The sequence below is a fragment of the Pogoniulus pusillus genome, chromosome 13, assembly GCF_015220805.1.
Source record: "Pogoniulus pusillus isolate bPogPus1 chromosome 13, bPogPus1.pri, whole genome shotgun sequence".
Taxonomy (NCBI): Eukaryota; Metazoa; Chordata; class Aves; order Piciformes; family Lybiidae; genus Pogoniulus; species Pogoniulus pusillus.
The window spans coordinates 30,578,970-30,599,203 of NC_087276.1; the positions used below are offsets into that span (position 1 = coordinate 30,578,970).

The window sequence follows — 20,234 nt, forward strand, 5'->3', positions numbered from 1 at the left end:
ATGCCATGAACATATTTAGAAGCATTTATCAAGAAAGATCTGAAACTAATGATGGCAAAGCTGCATTGTAAAGCTGGAGAAATGGGGACCAGGGATTTGGTTGTGGTACTCCAATGAAATAAAAAAGGAAAAGATGTGGTACAGAAACAATCTAGATATGAATTGAGACAAAGAGCTTTATGAACAAAGGTATGAAGTACATTCATAGTTCTGTCTTACCTACATTTTCTCTCTGGGGGTGTCAGGGGCATGTAAGAAACATACATCTTGACTCTGTGTCCCTTATGCCTGTGAGCCATTTGATTAAAGTGTATACATCAGGACTGGTGACAAGCCAATCGACCAAGTCACCTGAGAAGACATGGAATGAACAGACAGTAAATCTACTGCAAATCCTGTACTGATGTTGGAGAGAGCAGAAGATGAGGACTGCATTTGTAAAACTTGTATTGTTCAGCTGTTTCAAGGGTGGAGGACTAAAAGCAGACAGATCATTAACATTGGCTGAAGGAGTAAGGACTTTCTAAACTTAAGGGGAAGAATAACAGCAAGATGGAGATGTGGGGGAGTAGAGAGTACTAGATAATGTATTAATGCTTATGTAGAAAAGAGAGCTTGATTATGCACAAAAAAGGAGGATGGATACTCCTACTGAAGCCTTGTGTAAAGGTATTCCTATACATGTGTGGATGGTGTAAAGTTATACATGTGTGGAACATCCTCCTCTAAAAATAGATGGATGGTCAAATTACTGACAAGTCAAACCCAGCTTATTTGCTCTTTATACTAATTGATCTTTAGCCTCTTTTGAACTCTAAATTACTATGCTGTGTAAAGCTACTGCTCTTTTGTCCCCAATTTCAGCTTGTCCTTAAGAGCAGCTGTTACCCTCCTTTGATGCAACCAGCGTCCTGGACTTTGGCAGCTCCGTTCAAGGAACAGAGTTACCACCGAAGCCCAAGTGACTCCATAGCTAATAACTATACTCCTACTGCACGGGATTTGACACTGAAGAAGGTGCACAAGGTCTCTTCAGTGACAGGGACATCACTAGGCGCAGCAGAGCGCAGGACAGCCTCGCCACGTATCCAGATTTGAATGTGTCCTTTGTAGTTTGCTGTTATTTTGTCTTTGCCTTAGCTCTGCTCTTCACCAGTCTGAAATAACCTCTCATTTGGAGCATTTCTGTATGTGATTTTCTTAACTAGTGCTTTAAGCTTCCAAAGAATGTGATCCTTCCAGGAAAAAGCTCAAACTTTCTGCAAGGAGTCAGCGGAATTCTGATAGGTAATGAACTCTGATGTGGTAAATATACGCATTGGTACAAGCAGCCTGAATACCTGACTTGGAATTTAGTGTTGCCTTTTACTTGGATGCTCTGTCAAGCACCTAAGCATGAACTGCTAACTCTAGCAACAAACGTCTGTGCGTTAAGTCTGAAATTCCATGGTGCTAAGTGAGCACCTGTAAATGCTGCTCTGTGGCAGGGTAGTTGTCAGTCTTGGGCACGCTAAAGGAGAAGTCTTCCTCTCATAATTGCTGACTAGAGAAGATTGCAGAAGGGAAGTCTCTCAGTTTTGCTGTGTTTGAGTGCTCTATATTGTTCTCAGAGTGGTGTCAATCTGGGTAATCTGCTCTGGCAAATCCTTTTTTATCTTCTTTGTGCTGATCTGTAAAACAAAGGAAGAGTCCCCTCTGGAGGTGCTGCACAGTGCCTTTTTTACTGCGTTCTAAGATAACATGGTGATGAGTACCATAACAAGGAGAAAAAAGGATGTTTAAATTCTCTTGAACTGGAGACTTGAGAAGTGAATCAAGTGTGGAATCCAGTATTATTCACCCCGTGTGCTGTAGAAAACAGTCTGAAGTGTGACATTTGCACAAAGGAGCCACTATGAAGTTTAAGCTCAGACTGTTAAAAATTTGGTAGGATAATCTGAAAACAGATGGAGCTTTTGGGCAGCCTAAACAATTGTGCTCATAGGTCTGACTCTGAGAATTGCTTATAAGATGCTGCCTGAGTGATAGAGTGCAGCTATAAGGTGGACATGTTGCATTCTTGCTGTTAAAGTAGTGTGCTATGGAGTGCATTGTATAGATGAGTTTTAATGGCTAACTGAAATACACTAAAGTGAGGATGAGTATGCCCTGTAAGTTAATATACTACTTGTCATTTGTCCACAGGGATTTAAGAATCCATTCCTGCTTCTTGATGAATGTATTCCCTTATCACTGCTGCTTTAGTAAACTAAGCTTGTTTTCTTTTTGCACAACCCTTGTCAAGCAGTTTGGAGCCCCTTTCACTGCCTGCACTTGCTCACATGCCAGGATTGCGTGGCCTGCATTATACAGACAGCCAACCGCTGACCCCAGAGGAACAATTTGTTGTCATGCACCTCTGTGAAAAGGAGAGAAGCAAGGCAGAAAAGCCTCCCTCAGGAAATGATATAGAGGTATTTACCTAATTTCTTCTAAGGTAAGAGTAGGAACAGTAATAATCAGCAATACATTTCTGTGAACTTCAGAGCAGTTGAGGAAAGAAGGTGGTACCTGAGGTCTGGAAGATGTAATTGTTTGATATAGCAGACTGCTGTTAAATATTGTCAACTCCTTTCCTCTTTATTTCTCTATGTGGCAACTCAGTGTGATTTTTTTTTTTTCCTTCTAAAGGGTTTACAGATAGAAGTTATCCCAAAATGTTAACCTGTCACATTGCTGCCTGCTGCTTCAGAGGTCAGGCATTTTATTTTGGGGTTGATGAGAAGCTCAACAGGAGCCTGCAGTGTGAGTGCAGCCCAGACAGCAACCCTGTGCTGAGCTGCTGCAAGAGCAGTGTGGGCAGCAGGGCAAGGGAGGGGATTCTGCCCCTTGGCTCTGCTCTCCTCGGACCCCACCTGGAGTCTTGTGTGCAGTTCTGGAGCTCCCAGCACAAGAAGGGCCTGGAACTGTTGAAGCCAGTCCAGAAGAGGCCACCAAGATGCTGAGAGGGCTGCAGCAGCTCTGCTCTGAGGACAGGCTACAGGATCTGGGGCTTTGCAGCCTGGGGAAGAGAAGGCTTCCAGGAGACCTTCCAGTATCTGAAGGGGGCTGCAGGAAGGCTGGGGAGGGACTATTGACAAGGTCTTATGATGGCAGGGTGAGGAGGAATGGGTTTAAACTGGCAGAGGGGAGATTGAAAGTGGATGTTAGGAAAGGGTTCTTTGCAGTGAGGGTGGTGAGACATTGGCACAGGTTGCCCAGGGAGGTTATGGAGCGCGAAGGTGCTCCACAACCTCACTGGAGGTGTTCAGGGCCAGTTTGGATGAGGCCTTGGGTGACCTGTTCTGGTGGGAGGTGTCCCTGCCTATGGCAGAGGGTTGGAACTGGATGATCCTTGAGGTCCCTTCCAACCTAAACCCTTCTACGATACAAGCTTACAGCAGAACAGACATGAGGACTGTCAGCGTCAGGCATTTGCAGTGCTTCAAAACCAGCCAAGTGCTAGAGAGCTAAAATCCACTAAAACACCTTTTCAATTGCAGGCAAGGTTCAAATGGTAGAACAGCTGAAAATATGTTGTTGTTGTGATTAATTCCCTGTCAGACAATTCTCCATCAAATATATTTGAACGTCTGTTTTCCAGCGATACTGTTACTACATCCACAACGGAGTGCAGGAGGACATGCTGGCACCTCATGACAAGGAACTGATGAGTGGGATTTTAAGGCATGTTCCAGCTCACATGCTTGCTAACCCAAACCTGGACAAATTACTTGCAAATTTAAAAGAAGAGGTTAAGGCAGACTATGCTATCAGCCTCATGAAGGCCATTGGTAAGACTCAACAGCTTAGTGATTCTAATACACTTGCAGAGCAAAGCTGCATTGTTTGTGGGCCCTTTTGGTGGTGGTGCTCATGTCAAGAAGAGGCAGTAGGTCTGCTTCTGGCTTCTGTTAATCTCACATGTAAAGGGCCGTGGGTAGGGACTGAGCTTTGGCACTTAGCAGACCATAGATCAGCCCTCTGAATGCCTTGCTAGGTGCAACAGATCATCCCTCAGATTTTTGTGATTTACAAACATTTAAGAAACCTTCTGAAAGTCAACCTTGAAAGGGAGCTCTACCCCTGGGTTACAGGTGAGGAATTAAAGCACAAAATAAATGTGCTTCAGCTGGAAAAATAGAATGGGAAGTTGTTGTCTCCTGCCTCTTAACTTTAGAACCGAGGCCAACTCCTTCCTTTTTCTAAAAGAATTGTATGGTTAAATTGCTAATTTGGTTCAGAGAATGAGTCAGGGTTGGAAAGGAACACAAGGATCAGCCAGTTCCAATCCCCCTGCCATGGCCAGGGACACCCTACCCTAGAGCAGGCTGCCCACAGCCTCAGCCAGCCTGGCCTTAAACACCTCCAGCCATGGGGCCTCAACCACCTCCCTGGACAACCCATTCCAGCCTCTCACCACTCTCATGATGAACAACTTCCTCCTCACCTCCAGTCTTGACTCTCCCCACCTCCAGCTTTGCTCCATTTCCCCCAGTCCTGTCACTCCCTGAGAGACTCAAAAGTCCCTCCCCAGCATTTCTGTAGCCCCCTTCAGATCCTGGAAGGCCACAGTAAGGTCACCTGGGAGCCTCCTCTCCTCCAGCCTGCACAGTTCCAACTCTTTCAGTCTGTGCTCACAGCAGAGCTGCTGCAGCCCTCTGAGCATCCTCCTCGCCCTGCTCTGGACACACTCCAGCATCTCCACAGCCCTCTTGTCCCAGGGGCCTGGATGCAGTACTCCAGGTGGGGTCTCAGCAGAGCACAGTAGAGGGGGAGAATCAGCTCCATGCCCCTGCTGGCCACACTTCTGCTGCTGCAGCTAAGGCTCTGCTTGGCTTTCTGGGCTGCAAGTGCACACTGCTGGCTCCTGTTGAGCTTCTCCTCCAGCAGCACCCCCAGGTCCCTCTCCTCAGGGCTGCTCTCCAGCCACTCACTGCCCAGCCTGCATTTGTGCTTGGGATTGCCTCAACCCACCTGCAGGATCTTGCACTTGGTCATGAAGTTGGCTTGTGCCCACCTCTGCAGCCTGTGCAGGTCCCTCTGGATGGATCCCTCCAGCGTGTCTGCTGCAGCACACAGCTTGGTGTGGTCAGCAGACTTGCTGAGGCTTCACTCAATACCTCTGTCCATGGCACCCACAAAGATGCTGAACAAGATGCTGATTGTTGTGCTGCATTTCATGCTAAGGATCCTCCAGTAACCGTGTGACAGTGTGTAAGTGCTGAATGAGCAGAGCTCTACAACCTCCTGAGCTAGGATGACACTCTGCTTGTGTGCACAGGTTTGCACCGTGCTTGCAGTCTGTCTGTCATGCACTCCTACCATGGTCTGTGTGGTTTGTTGTAGTTGATTACATCCTGATGGACCCAGCTGAGAGAGAGAGGCTGTTCATTGGGAGCACCCCCCGCCCCTTCCCCCAGAGAGTGGTCCGCGCGCCGGTGCCGTGGCACAGCTCTCACCGAGCAGCGAAAAGCTGGATTGAGAAGAGTCTGTTCACAGTGAATCCACTGATGCCCACTTTGCAGCAGCTCTGGCTTTCTCAGTAAGATGTCTTGGTCAGAGGATCTTAATGAAATGGAGGATGGTTTTGTTTTATGGCTTGGTTAAAGACTGGATCTGCTGATTTGTCTTATGTATGCTACAGAGATCCTCAGCGAGTAGATAAAGAGGCAAAATCTGTTCTGGACAGGATACTTTTTTTGAGCCCATAAGAATTTCAGCATAAAATGATTGTTTCCTGCAGACTCTGAATGCAAACATTAGCAAGTTTTACATCTCCACAGTGGTGCATGGCTAACTTCTGTGCTATCTCTGCTATCCTCTTTGTCAGAAGATGATAACCCTAAATGAAGATCATAGGATCATAGAATCAGCTGGGTTGGAAGAGAGCTCCAAGCTCATGCAGCCCAACCTAGCACCCAGCCCTGGCCAAGCAACCAGACCATGGCACTAAGTGCCTCATCCAAGCTTTGCTTGAACACCTCCAGGCGCAGCAACTCCACCACCTCCCTGGGCAGCCCATTCCAATGCCAATCACTCTCTCTGACAACAACTTCCTCCTGACATCCAGCCTAGACCTGCCCTGGCACAACTTCAGACTCTGTCCCCTTGTTCTCTTGCTGGTTGCCTGGCAGCAGAGCCCAACCCCACCTGGCTACAGCCTCCCTTCAGGCAGTTGTAGACAGCAATGAGGTCTGCCCTGAGCCTCCTCTGCTGCAGGCTGCACACCCCCAGCTGCCTCAGCCTCTCCTCACAGGGCTGTGCTCCAGGCCCCTCCCCAGCCTTGCTGCCCTTCTCCAAACACCTTCCAGCACCTCAACATCTCTCTGCAATGGAGGAGCCCAGAACTGGACACAGCACTCAAGGGGTGGCCTGAGCAGTGCTGAGCACAGGGGCACAAGAACCTCCTACTGGTCACACTTTTCCTGATCCTCCTCTTCTCCAAGCTAAACACCCCCAGCTCAACACCTCTATGAGACCTTCCTGCCTGTGTTTTATTGTGCTTTGCTTTTTTTTTTCCATAACATCTCCTGTTTTGTTTTTTTTTACTTGCCTAGGTACAGCCATCTAAGGTTTGTTCACACTGGAGAACTGCTTCAAATGGACCTGCCACTGCTGCCTGCTGAATTTAAGGAGGTCATTCGAAGACACTGCCTGAAAACTCACAATATTCTTCAGAATGAGTCAGTGCTAACTGTAGTAACAGTAGCTAAATAGAAGATCTTAGGGTCTGATTTACACAACCCCCCCTTTTAGAAACAATTCCCAGCCACAAGACTGCCAAAGCAAAGGGGAAGGTAGCAGTAAGGGTAAACTCCTGGATGCTGGAAGAGCTATTGAAACTGCAGGAGTGCTTGTGCAAGAGCAAATGGAAGTAAACTGCCTGGGAATAGATGTAGTCTGGGAATTAGAAGGTCGTGAATCATGAGAGAAGTGGAGCCTACATCTATAAAAACAGTGACAGAAAACCTGAGTTTTTAAAATTACTGAAATTGATCCATTTAAGAAACAGATTAGATGAGGTAATAGCACATAATACAAAATAACTGCATTCTGCCACCTGGCATCTCTTCCAAACCCAAGTTTACTGTTTAATGCTAATCAGTCCTGTTCAGTGTCTTTGTTGATGATCTGGACCAGGACATTGAGTCCAGCATCAGTAAGTTTGCAGATGACACCAAGCTAGGAGCAGCTGTGGAGCTGTTGGAGAGTAGGATAGCCCTGCAGAGGGACCTGTCCAGGCTGGATGAGTGGACAGAGGCCCAGGGGATGAGATTGAACAAGGCCAAGTGCAGAGATCTGCACTTTGGACACACCCCCAAGCAGTGCTACAGGCTGGGGACAGTGGCTGAGAGCAGCCAGGAAGAAAGGGAGCTGGGGGTGCTGGTAGAGAGTAGCTGAAGATGAGGCAGCAGTGCCCAGGTGGGCAATGGTATCCTGGGCTGGCTCAGGAGCAGTGTGGGCAGCAGGACAAGGGAGGTTCTTGTGCCCCTGTGCTCAGTACTGCTCAGGCCACACCTTGAGTGCTGTGTCCAGTTCTGGGCTGCTGAATTGAAGAGAGATGTTGAGGTGCTGGAAGGTGTTTGGAGAAGGGCAGCAAGGCTGGGGAGGGGCCTGGAGCACAGCCCTGTGAGAAGAGGCTGAGAGAGCTGGGGGTGTGCAGCCTGGAGAAGAGGAAGCTCAGGGCAGAGCTCATTGCTGTCTACAACTGCCTGAAGGGAGGCTGTAGCCAGGTGGGGTTGGGCTCTTCTAGACAACCATCAACAGACAAAGGGGACAGAGTCTGAAGTTGTGCCAGGGAAGGTCTAGGCTGGATGTTAGGAGGAAGTTGTTGTCAGAGAGAGTGATTGGCATTGGAATGGGCTGCCCAGGGAGGTGGTGGAGTTGCTGTGGCTGGAGGTGTTGAAGCCAAGCCTGGCTGGGGCACTTAGTGCCATGGTCTGGTTGGTTGGCCAGGGATGGGTGCTAGGTTGGGCTGGGTGAGCTTGGATCTCTCTTCTGACCTGGTTGATTCTATGTTTCACTACTGCTTTGTTATTACTGATTTAAACTAGTGCTAAGGAGCTGTTACAACAAGAATCCTTAGCTTAAAGCCTCGTATTTCTGCTAAGTCCTGGTAGCTACAATTTCATTGTAGTTAACAGTTCTCTGCTAGACCTTGGAATTCTGCTCATGGTTTGGGTGCTTTTTACAACTCTGTCTGTTTGTTGTTGTTTCCTTGTAGGTGGATCCCAACTTGTGCATCCATTTTCCGTGGTGAGAAAGAGAAATGGCTTCATCTTGCCCCCCAGACTGATGGTGATTCCCCTCAGCAGGTTGAAAGCTACTTTCGTTCGGTGGCAACGTTAATGTCCCTGCAGTTACGGGAGATGGTTGTGAGCTCCTTAGAAGACCTTCTTGCCTTTTTTATGCTCCACAAGGTATATTCTGTGTATCGAAGCAGCAGAGATAATTTGTATAGCCCAAATTCAAGAGAGGCACAGATCTGCTGGAAAGAGTCCCATAGAGAGCTGTGAGGATGGCTGGGGCACTTGAGCATCTCCCCTGTAGAGAGAGACTGAGAGCCCTGGGCTGTTTAGTCTGGAGAAGAGAAGACTGAGAGGGGATCTGATCAGTGTCTATAAATGTTTGAGGCATGGAAAGTTTCATGTAAACATGAGGAGGGATTTTTTCACTGTGAGGGTGACAGAACACTGGAACAGGTTGCCCATGGGGATTGTGGAGTCTCCCTCTCTGCAGTTATTAAAGGCTCACCTGGATGTGTTCCTGTGTGATCTGGTATAGGTGATCCTGCTCTGGCAGGGTGGCTGGACTGGGTGAGGTCCCTTCTAGCTCCTGACATTCTGTGAAGTGAAAGGGGCCAATCTCTTTCTGATGGTACACAGTAATAAGACAAGGGGCAGTAGATGCAAACTTGAACATAGAAGGTTTCACCTCAGCATGAGGGTCACAGAGCACTGGAACTGGTTACCCAAAGAGGTTGTGGAGTTCTCTGGAGACTTTCAAAACCTGCCTGGATGCATTCCTGTGTGGACTACCCTGGGTGATCCTGCTTTTGGCAAGGAGATTGGACTTGATCTGTTGAGGTGCCTTCCAACCTCTAACTTTCTGTGAGTCTATGAACTGTATTGCTCTTGAAGGCTAAAATATCCCAGGCAGCACTTTGCCTTCATGAAAAATGCCTGAATCCTTCAAACAGTTGTGCATAATCAGTGGATTGTTCTTATGTGGTCAAGAAGTGCTTATTTGTATAATACCTTTGCAGGCCTAGGGTTTCAACTAGAGTTTTCAGCTCCCAAAGTGAGTATGCATTTATCAGCTTTTTAAGTTCTTCTGCTTTTACTTATTTGGCCTTAACAAGGCACAGCACTTCGATGTGTTTTTCTGAGAGCACATGAATGAAGTCAGAAGTGTGCATAGTCATGCAGACATAATTTATGGATGCAGTATCCTTGCCCATACCAAGTGAGTGCCCTGCAATATTTCATAGTGTTAAGAGGAAGCATTAAACTATGGGAACTTTTAGTACTGTTTTGGGTTGGCCTGAATCTTTAATATTTTCCTTTGGCATGTCCAATTTGCTTTCTTTTCCCAAAGGATGGAAGTGATTTTACAGAACCTTATGAAGAAATGCAGTTCTTTGTACCTCAGACACTGATAGTCAGACTTAACCTGGAAGAATGCAAGATTGTCTTTGAGCCACCTTTGCAAGAGTGTTGGTATTTAATCAGTCATTGCTTCAGGGAGATCCTGCACAGTGCTGAGGAGCTTCCGAAGGTACTGGACAAGTTATAGCTGCCTACAAAGTATGATATGAATAAAACCTGTCTGTGATATAGAAAGTTATGAATGAGGCAGAAAGCTGGCAAATGGAAGGTAATAGCTGTGGGTTGTGTAGCACAAACTGAGCATTTCTGATTACAGGAGATAGTGGAGGCATTGTTCTTTTTCACATTCAATTTCCACTGAAGCCCTGGTTTGATTTTCATACAGTTTTTACAAGCAAACAATGTGTATAACCAAGTGTTAACCAGGAATCAGAGCCCTTTCACATTGCTTCTGTTTGTGTTGGTTTGTTTTTGTGGAGTGGTAGGTGGATAGGTAGCAGACTGCTTCCTTTCCTCTGTTGTATGTGTAATACAGTGTTTGCAATGGTTCCTCTTAGGTAGAGAGATTACTGTTTCCAGCATTGAAAAGAGATGATCTTACTCTGAGCACAGTCAAGCCAGATGAATCATTGTTTTCAGAGTATTTGAACAAGCTTGAAAAGATCTTTGAGAGCAACATACTTGGTCCACAGAAGTAAGTTTTGTCTGTCCAGGCCCTCAGATTCATGACGCTGTTTGTTTGGCTCAGTTTGACCTGATTGGTTTCATATTGTATTGTCTCTCCACATTGGAATCTTATGTTTGTTTTTGTGATCTTCTGTGTTTAAGATACTTGAATGTGTACAAGAAATACAGCAATCTTCTGAACAACAATGCACAGCAAGATGTCACAGATTTCTTGAAAGAAGGCCATTCTTTGGAAGCCTTAGCAGAGGTAATGTGTAACTGACCACTGGTACATCTTCAACAGCCGCTAACACACCATGCCAGACTTCCTAAGATACTGCTCAAGAGCTCCCATTCAGATCACTTGTTTTACCTAGGGAAGCCTTCTCATTTCAAGCAGCCCTTTAGTGCTGCTGTGCAAATAAGCAAAGGAACTGTGTGCAGTTGTGGAGCCCCCAGCACAAGAAGGACATGCAGCTGTTAGAGGGCCATGAGGATGCTCAGGGGGCTGCAGCAGCTCTGCTCTGAGGACAGGCTACAAGAGTTGGGGCTCTGCAGGCTGGAGAAGAGAAGGCTTCAAGGAGAGTTTATAGTTGCCTTCCAGTATCTGAAGGGGGCCTACAGGAGGTCTAGGGAGGGACTATTGACAAGGTCTTGTAATGACAGGACGAGGAGGAATGGGTTTAAAGTGGTAGAGAGTAGATTCAAACTAGATGTTAGGAAGAGTTCTTTGCAGTGAGGGTGGTGAGACACTGGCACAGGTTGCCCAGGGAGGCTGTGAATGTTCCCTCCCTGGAGGTGTTCAAGGCCAGGTTGGATGAGTCCTTGGGTGGCCTGTTCTAGTGGGTAATGTCCCTGCCTATGGCACAGGGAGGCTGGAACTGGATGATCTTTGAGGTCCCTTCCAACCTAAACCATTCTATGATTCTTTGACCACCTTCTATAGGCTTTGTTGGGTCTTAGTAGAAGTCCAGTGGAAGCCTGCCCGCAGTCTTTGGTGTATCTGCAGCTTGCTGAGCATTTGCCTGTCTTGTCCTTAGCCCTGTCTCTTTTTCTTTGCATTCCTAAGGTAGTCTGTAGCTAAATACTCCTTCAGGCAACTTCGGGTGTTGTTGTGCAAACCTTTCACCCCTGGAACCCATGAGCTCAGCTCTGGGAAGATACAAAGCAGTTGTTCCACCTATGTTTTGGAATGTATTTTCCATTTGCTGGATAAGAACAAATTGGTTGTTGCTTAGCATTTTTCATCCTTAGACTTTAAGAAAAAAAGAACAAATGTATTGTTTCCTATCTGTAGAAGATTGACAGCTTGACAAGACTGAAGGGAGAGATTGCTTCCATGCATGTCACTGTCCCTCTGGCCATGTTCTGTCTGGATGCCTCACGACTAAATGAGGAACTCTGCAATCGGACTCAAACCCTTAAAGATAGAGTGATTGAATTTGAAGTGATGGAAAGCAGAGCCTTAAATGAAGGGTATGTGTTGTTAGCATGCATGGTTTGTGCTGTCTGCATGGGCTGAGGCTCTATATGTGTGGGTGAGATAACTTGGTTCACCTGCTGGGTTTTCTAGTGCAGGCCAGACGTGTGCGAGGACATCAAAGTGCATGTTTAAAATCAACAGGAACAGAACTATTTGTAGATATATACTTAGTGCACATGGAGATTAGACTGGAAAAGTGCCATTGTGCTTTCCTTCTTCACTGACTTTCTAGGATTTGGGTTGAGGGCCTTCATTCTCCTGCTGATGTTCAGATAAAGCAACCCAAACCACCCTGGTAATTAAGTCACTACAAAGAAATAATTCAACCCACTTCTCTACAACCATCTCCATATGGAGCTGAACCATAGTCTAGAGAGGCTTCTCTGCCTCCACTTACTATGGAGGGCATTTAGACAATGGCTTATGCTGAACACCCAACATTTAGCAGGCTTGAGCTGGTTAAGTGAACCTGTCCTTTGTGTGTGGTTGGGTTTGCATGCCTGCTCTTTAGCTATTTACAGTACTGAGCTGGGGTCTCTAACAAGACAATGGGTTCACTGGCAAGGAGGACAGTAAAATGATTTCTTTCTGTACTTGATACACAGTGTAAAGTAAACTTAGATTTTTATAACCTTGTTTCACTCTCTGCATTTGGTTTTATTGTTATGAGGTGATGGAGTTCTTGTTTACTGCATTTAAACATTTCTTTGTGCAGGAGATGGAGTCTTGATATTCTAAACCTATGAGAGGGAGATTGTTTGTGTGCTGTGAATTGTGTTTTGGAGCTGATTTAGCAATCACTCCCTTATATCAATCCTTGTAAACACAGTAGGACAACAGAACTGATTTTACAGAGTGAAGTAGCATCCTTTATAGCTATTGTCAGTGTGGGTTCAATATGGATACAGAATTTATGAAGCAATTGAATATTCTTTTATCAAAGGCAAACTTAATGAACAAGATCTTGCCTGTGTCTTCATTTCTGCTCACAGTGATGTGTCTGTTTTCTTTGGGTTGTAGAATTTGCAATGAATACAGCTGCATTGCAAAGAGATTGAGTGAGGTGCCTCAGGACACAGAGCAGCTAGTGGAATTAGTTGAATATTTGAAGAAATCCAGGGAAGTTACTGTTTACAAACTGAGACAGGAGGTTGCTAAAGCAGCACAGAGGCTGGAATTCCTCATGGATTATGCTGACCTTCCCTGTAAGTCTCAATTAAATACCTGCTCGTTGGAGCTGTTATGCTTTGGCTTTTGTGAGCAATTCAGCATTTACACACTGTGGACTAAATATGGTTTAAACTTCACATTTATCCCCTTTGTGTAGATGTATTCTATTTATTTAGTTAGGAGTGGGCTGTGTGTGTAGTTAAATGGAGCTGATGTTCTGGAATAGCTTATTACTAATTTTCTGTACCTCCTTAAGGTCTTATTCAAAGAATTTCATGTTCTGAACTTGATTTCAGAGTTCTGTTGTCATAGAATTATAGAATCAACAGGTTGGATAAGAGTGGGGGTGGACAGAAGGTGAAAGGGTGGTTGGGAACCCTTCCTGGGGCCTCTGATTTCTGGAAGGGGTATTGAATTTCTGTATTACTTTAAACTTGTATATTTCTGTACAGAATCATAGAATCAAGCAGGTTGGAAGGGACCTCCAAGCTCAGCCAGCCTAACCTAGCACCCAGCCCTGTCCCATCAACCAGACCATGGCACTAAGTGCCCCAGTCAGGCTTGGCTTCAACACCTCCAGCCACAGCCACTCCACCACCTCCCTGGGCAGCCCATTCCAATGCCAGTCACTCTCTCTGCCAGGAACTTCCTCCTGACATCCAGCCTAGACCTGCCCTGGCACAGCTTGAGGCTGTGTCCCCTTGTTCTGTTGCTGCTTGCCTGGCAGCAGAGCCCAACCCCACCTGGCTACAGCCTCCCTTCAGGTAGCTGTAGATGGCAATGAAGTCTGCCCTGAGCCTCCTCTGCTGCAGGCTGCACACCCCCAGCTCCCTCATGTTGTAGGGAACATTTCTTTTTCAGCCAGCAGCTTGAAATATGTAGTCTCCTATCTTCCTGTTAAATGTAGTTTCAGTTGTTTGGCTTATGCTTCCCAACTGCCATTCTGTAGAATAATTGATTGAAATATATTTTCCTTAAAATATCTGTATTTTGATTTCATTTTAGATGATGACATAAATTTGCATAGCAGAGTTTTCCATTGGCCTGGAGAGATTGAGGCAGTTTTGGAGAACAGTGAAGATGAGTTGTGTAAGAGGAGGAGTCATGCAGAGATGGTTCTGCTTGAAAGGTGTGGTGGTAAAACAGTTTGTTTCACGTTGTCTTTCATTCTGAGTAAGGGGGACATAATGTCAAGGAATGAAAACTTGGAAGGGAGCTGAGAAAGTAAAAAAGAAACCTGATGAGGTGGCATAAAAACGAGAATGGATTAGAATATTCCTGGGCTTTAAATAGGCCTGAAAGGAGGAACCTGTGGTTGTCACTGCAATATTCCTGTTGTTGTATTGCAAAGTGCAAGCATTACACAGGATTTTGTTACTTTGTTGTCACTCTTCCAGGTAGTAAAAGCAGCAAATGTAAATTAACTAAATCAATTAAGAGCTTTGAAATTGAACCTTGATTTCCAATGCTGTGAACTGCACAGTACTCAGTTAACTGATTCGTGGCTTTCCACTGGCACCTCTATTTGCACTAGTACTGAGATCAGATTTCATCTGGCAGTATCCACTGCAGTCAATAAAAGAACTGACAGATGAAAACAAGTGAAATAGGACATGATATTAACTTAGCTATCTTTACCCCAGGTGTTCCCAGTTGGAGGAGACTCTTGAAGGTTATAATAGGGAACTGGAAAGCTACAGAAAGCGGAACGTCACCACCATGCAAGAAATGAAGAGCAACACTGAGAAACTTCAGGAGTTAAATAAGAATATAGAGAGTGCACTAACAGAATATGAGGTTGGTATTTATTAGTCAAGCATGGAGTGGGTTGCAAGATGCTGGATCACCTCAAGTTTGATTTCTGTTCCTCTGGTTTTCAGGGTTCTGACCATACATTCAAGATGGATTTAAAATTTCCACGTTCAAAAATGGGTAGCAATTATCTTTTGGTGCCTGTATTCTGAGGTGTTCCTGCTGCTGAGCTGAAGGGAGGGTTGGGTTTTTCTGGGAGGGGGGGAAGAAGGTTTAGGAAGTTTTTCAAACTGAAATACTGGATGTCAGTGCTTCTAAGCAGGCAATAGTAGCCAGTTCTAGGCTCCTTAGTTCAAGAGAGATGTTGAGGTGCTGGAAGATGTCCAGAGAAGGGCAGCAAGGCTGGGGAGGGGCCTGGAGAGGCTGAGGGAGCTGGGGGTGTGCAGCCTACAGCAGAGGAGGCTCAGGGCAGAGCTCATTGCTGCCTGCAGCTACCTGCAGGGAGGCTGCAGCCAGGTGGGGTTGGGCTCTGCTGCCAGGCAAGCAGCAACAGAACAAGGGGACAGAGTGTCAAGCTGTGCCAGGGCAGGTCTAGGCTGGATGTTAGGAGGAAGTTGTTGTCAGAGAGAGTGATTGGCATTGGAATGGGCTGCCCAGGGAGGTGGTGGAGTTGCTGTGGGTGGAGGTGTTGAAGTAAAGCCTAGATGGGACACTTAGTCTGGTTACTTGGCCAGGGCTGGGTGCTAGGTTGGGCTGAGTGAGTGTGATGGTTTGGGGGTTACCCCACCCCCCCACACTTTTGTATTTGCCCCAGCTAACTCAGACGGACCCTGGGAATATAGATGAAGCAATTTATTTACAGCTAGCAGAATTTACAAGCAGCTATTTACAATATATACAGTTATATACAATTATATACAGAAATATACAAAGGATAAACAATACAAAAGCACAACTCCCCTCCCAGAAACCTAAGTCCCCAGGAGGGGCTCTCAAACCACCCCAACACCTCCCCCCGGCCCCTCTCAACCTTACCCCAGTTCTCAGGAAGAAGAGAGGTGCAGCCAAGAGGTTAGGGAGCAAGGTTAGTAGGAGCAGGGTTAATGAGATGTGACCAGGTCTAAGGCAAAAGCAAGAGTGAGAAACAAAAATGGAGAAAAAGTCTTTCTTCTTCCCAGAGTTCTCAGCATGACTGTGAGAGAAGTAGACACAATTGTTTTTCATTTCACTGCCCGTTATCTAGTTCTTCTACCAAAACATTCCAGCTTGCTTCAAACTAGCACAATCCACCCCTGTCTACTTCGCTCAGAGTATCGCTGAGAATTATCCAATCTAATCTAAACCAATATTTACACTAAGACAATATATACAAGTTCAGTTCACACTTCAATCAGATGTAGGTGATTCAAAAGCTCAGAACAGGGACTCCCAGGTGATGTTGGGTTCGTGCTCACGTACTGTAGATTCTATCGTAGATTCTCTCAGTGTTGGGCGCCGATGTTACCTAGAACAGAAAACTCCTAATAGCTTGAATTTAAACTCTCTCAGCTAAGGTTAGATTTCTCTGTGGAATACACTGGATTTCACCATTCTCCTGCATTACCTAGTAGGTATGACCAGGACCCTCAGCAGAAACCACCCCTCGGACAGGTTTCCCTTCGCCCGAAGGAGAAGATACCCAAACAGTTTTCCCTAACAGATTCTTTTCATGTATAACAGGAACTTTATCACCGTCTACTGTTTGGACCAAATCTGATTGTGCAGGTCCTGCTCTGTTTACTGAACCTCTACTATTTACCAACCAGGTAGCTTGTGCTAAATGTTTGTCCCAGTTTTTCAGAGTTCCACCCCCCATGGCTTTTAGGGTGGTTTTCAGCAAACCATTGTAGCGCTCAATCTTCCCTGAAGCTGGTGCATAGTAGGGTATATGATAGATCCATTCAATACCATGCTCTTTGGCCCAGTTTTTCACAAGATTGTTCTTGAAATGAGTACCATTGTCTGACTCGATTCTCTCTGGAGTTCCATGTCGCCACAAGATCTGTCTCTCCAAACCAACAATGGTGTTACGTGCAGTAGCATGTGGAACTGGATAGGTTTCCAACCATCCAGTGCTGGCTTCTACCATCGTTAGCACATACTGCTTGCCAGAACGAGATCGAGGTAAAGTGATGTAGTCAATCTGCCAGGCTTCACCATACTTGTACTTTGACCATCTCTCACCATACCATAAGGGCTTGATTCGCTTAGCCTGCTTAATAGCAGCACAAATGTCACAGTCATAGATGACTTGGGTGATAGCGTCCATGGACAAGTCAATTGACCTATCACGAGCCCATCGGTATGTTCCATCTCTGCCTTGATGTCCAGATGTGTCATGGGCCCACCGAGCTAAGAACAGCTCACCTCGGTGTTTCCAATCAAGGTCAATGTCAAGTTCAGAGTTGGTATCAACTTGAGCAATCTTAGCAGCTTGATCTGCCTTCTGGTTATGTTGATGTTCCTCAGTGGCTCTGCTCTTAGGCATGTGTGCGTCTACGTGCCGCACCTTCACTGGAGTTTTCTCCAGCCGTGCATCAATGTCCTGCCATAGATCAGCACACCAAATAGGCTTTCCTTTCCTCTGCCAACCATGCTTCTTCCAGTCCTTCAGCCAACCCCATAGAGCATTGGCTACCATCCACGAGTCGGTGTAGAGGTAAAGGATAGGCCAATTCTCACGTTCAGCCACATCAAGAGCAAGTTGAACAGCTTTTACCTCAGCGAACTGACTGGATTCTCCTTCGCCATCTTTCGTTTCGGTAACTCTCCTGGTTGGACTCCAAACTGCTGACTTCCATCTTCGCTTGTTCCCAACAAGACGACAGGAACCGTCTGTGAACAAAGCATAGTTCTTTTCCTGATCAGAGAGATCACCATAGGGAGGAGCTTCCTCAGCACGAGTTATTTTCTCCTCTGGAGGTTTGGTACAGTCTGTGCCTTCCGGCCAGTTGGTGATCACCTCCACCAGACCAGGTCGGTCAAGATTACCCATTCGTGCTCGTTGGGTTATCAAAGCCATCCATTTAGACCAGGTTGCATCTGTGGCATGATGTGGTGATGAACCTTTGCCCTTGAACATCCAGTTAAGAACTGGCAGTCTAGGAGCTAAAAGTAACTGTGACTCAGTTCCAATCACTTCAGAAGCTGCTTTCACTCCCTCATAGGCTGCTAGAATCTCTTTCTCAGTTGCAGTGTAATTTGTCTCTGAACCTCTGTAACAACGTCCCCAGAAACCAAGTGGACGACCACGTGTCTCATTTGGAGCTCTCTGCCAAAGACTCCAAGTTGGACCATTGTCACTGGCAGCCGTGTACAGAATGTTTTTAATGTCTGGACCAGATCTCACAGGTCCCAGGCCCACTGCATGGACTATTTCTCGCTTAATCTGATCAAAGGCTGCTTGTTGTTCAGGTCCCCACTCGAAATTGTTTCTCTTACGAGTCACATCGTGCAGAGGTTTGACAATCTGACTGAAACCAGGAATGTGTAGTCTCCAAAATCCCACCACACCAAGAAAAGAAAGTGTGTCCTTCTTACTGGTGGGAACAGCCATGGTAGAGACTTTGTTGATCACATCCTGAGGAATGTAACGGCGACCATCCTGCCACCGCACTCCCAGAAACTGAATTTCTCTGGCAGGTCCTTTGACCTTGTCTCTCTTAATGGCAAAACCTGCTTGCAACAGAATGTCAATGATTTTGTTACCTTTCTCGAAGACTTCCTCAGCAGTTTGGCCCCACACAATGATGTCGTCGATATACTGGATGTGCTCTGGAGCTTTACCTTTCTCCAGTGCATTGTGGATGACTGAGTGACAGATGGTTGAGCTGTGTTTCCACCCCTGAGGCAAACGGTTGAACTGATACTGGATTCCTCTCCAGGTGAATGCAAACTGAGGCCTGCACTCCTTTGCTATGGGAATAGAGAAGAAAGCATTAGCAATGTCTATAGTTGCATACCATTTAGCCTCCTTCGATTCCAGCTCGTACTGGAGCTCCAGCATGTCCGGCACAGCTGCACTCATGGGTGGTGTCACCTCGTTGAGGGCACGGAAGTCAACTGTCAGTCTCCAGTCGCCCGTAGGTTTGCGCACAGGCCAGATGGGACTGTTGAAAGGTGAATGAGCTTTCTCGATGACAGCCTGATTCTCCAATTGACGAATCAGCTGATGAATGGGCAACAAAGAGTCACGGTTAGTTCTGTACTGCCTATAATGAACAGTTTGAGTTGCAACTGGCACTTCCAGGTCCTCTATGTCATGATGTCCCACAACTGCAGATTCATCAGAAAGTTCAGGTCTAATAGACAATTTCAATTTATCATCCTCAATCTCTACAGATGCTATTCCAAAAGCCCATTTGTGACCCTTAGGATCTTTGAAACAGCCTTGTCTCAAAAAGTCAATTCCCAGAATGCAAGGCGCATCAGGACCAGTTACAATAGTATGTGTCTTCCACTCTTTACCAGTTAAACTGATCTCAGCTTGTATCTTAGTTAACTCTTGAGATCCACCAGTGATTCCAAAAATAGAAATGGACTCTGTCCCTTTACAATTTGATGGCAATAAAGTACACTGAGCACCTGTGTCAACTAAAGCCCTGTATTTCCGAACTCTTGAACTGCCAGGCCACCTAATGAATACATTCCAATAGATTCGGTTCTCTCCACTATCCCTTTCCTCCTCCTGGCTGGAGGCAGGGCACCCCTAATGCTGAACATGGCATGTGGGGTGTACACAGTGATTGGTGTTGTTGCGAGAGGAACTGCAACTGTTGGAACAATTGCAGTTGCTCTCAGGAGCTGAAGAAGTGACAGCTACTTTCCTGGCATTATTGCCTCTGTTTCTGCCACTCTGCAGTTCCCTGACCCTCTTTGAAAGAGCTGAAGTAGGTTTACCATCCCATTTGTTCATGTTCTCCCCGTATGTGTCACGCAGAAGTATCCACAGTGACGCACGTGATTGCTGCTGTCTGGGTGGAATTTGTCTCCTCCTGGGCTGGAATTGCCTTGCAGGAGGTGGGCGTCTGTTCCTGACTGCAGAAACATGCACCCATTCAGATGATGCAGGAATGGTATCCTTTACCAGATTGGAAATTGAGGTTTTAAGGTCCTCCTTCAGTTCTTTCATGCCATTTCTAATGCCATTCTCAATACTATCTTTCATCTCTGTAGTCATAGTCTTTATGGCACAGATTATACCAGAGTGTGACAAGCTATCCTCTATCTGCCTGAGCTGGTCAGTGAATTCACCAACAGTGAAAGATCTTCCATTATCACTCCTTGCTAGGAACTTACTGGCCAAGATGTTAGCATAGGATGAAGGAGCAAGCTTAATCAGCTTCTTCATGAGACCTGTTCCCAAAGGAATATCATCAGGCTCATGAGTGCCATGATCTCCATAAAGCACTTCCTTCACAGCAAACTCCTTCAGAAGCTTAATTCCCTGCTCAACGGTGTTCCACTTCTTGGCAGCCCATGGCAAATCATCTCGG

The 20,234-nt window shown here is 46.1% G+C and overlaps 1 protein-coding gene across 1 annotated transcript in view; it reads left to right on the forward strand.

Annotated features, from left to right (window-relative positions):
- Nucleotides 1-20,234, forward strand: part of DNAH3 (dynein axonemal heavy chain 3) — an 86,783-nt gene that overhangs the window by 9,517 nt on the left and 57,032 nt on the right. The window contains exons 4-17 of the mRNA XM_064153821.1: nt 865-1,084; nt 1,218-1,287; nt 2,288-2,453; nt 3,623-3,812; nt 5,368-5,563; nt 6,579-6,704; nt 8,246-8,441; nt 9,619-9,798; nt 10,187-10,323; nt 10,458-10,563; nt 11,593-11,771; nt 12,799-12,983; nt 13,954-14,077; nt 14,592-14,745. Coding sequence (XP_064009891.1) covers nt 865-1,084; nt 1,218-1,287; nt 2,288-2,453; nt 3,623-3,812; nt 5,368-5,563; nt 6,579-6,704; nt 8,246-8,441; nt 9,619-9,798; nt 10,187-10,323; nt 10,458-10,563; nt 11,593-11,771; nt 12,799-12,983; nt 13,954-14,077; nt 14,592-14,745 — 2,229 coding nt within the window. The remainder of the gene's footprint in view (nt 1-864; nt 1,085-1,217; nt 1,288-2,287; nt 2,454-3,622; nt 3,813-5,367; nt 5,564-6,578; nt 6,705-8,245; nt 8,442-9,618; nt 9,799-10,186; nt 10,324-10,457; nt 10,564-11,592; nt 11,772-12,798; nt 12,984-13,953; nt 14,078-14,591; nt 14,746-20,234) is intronic.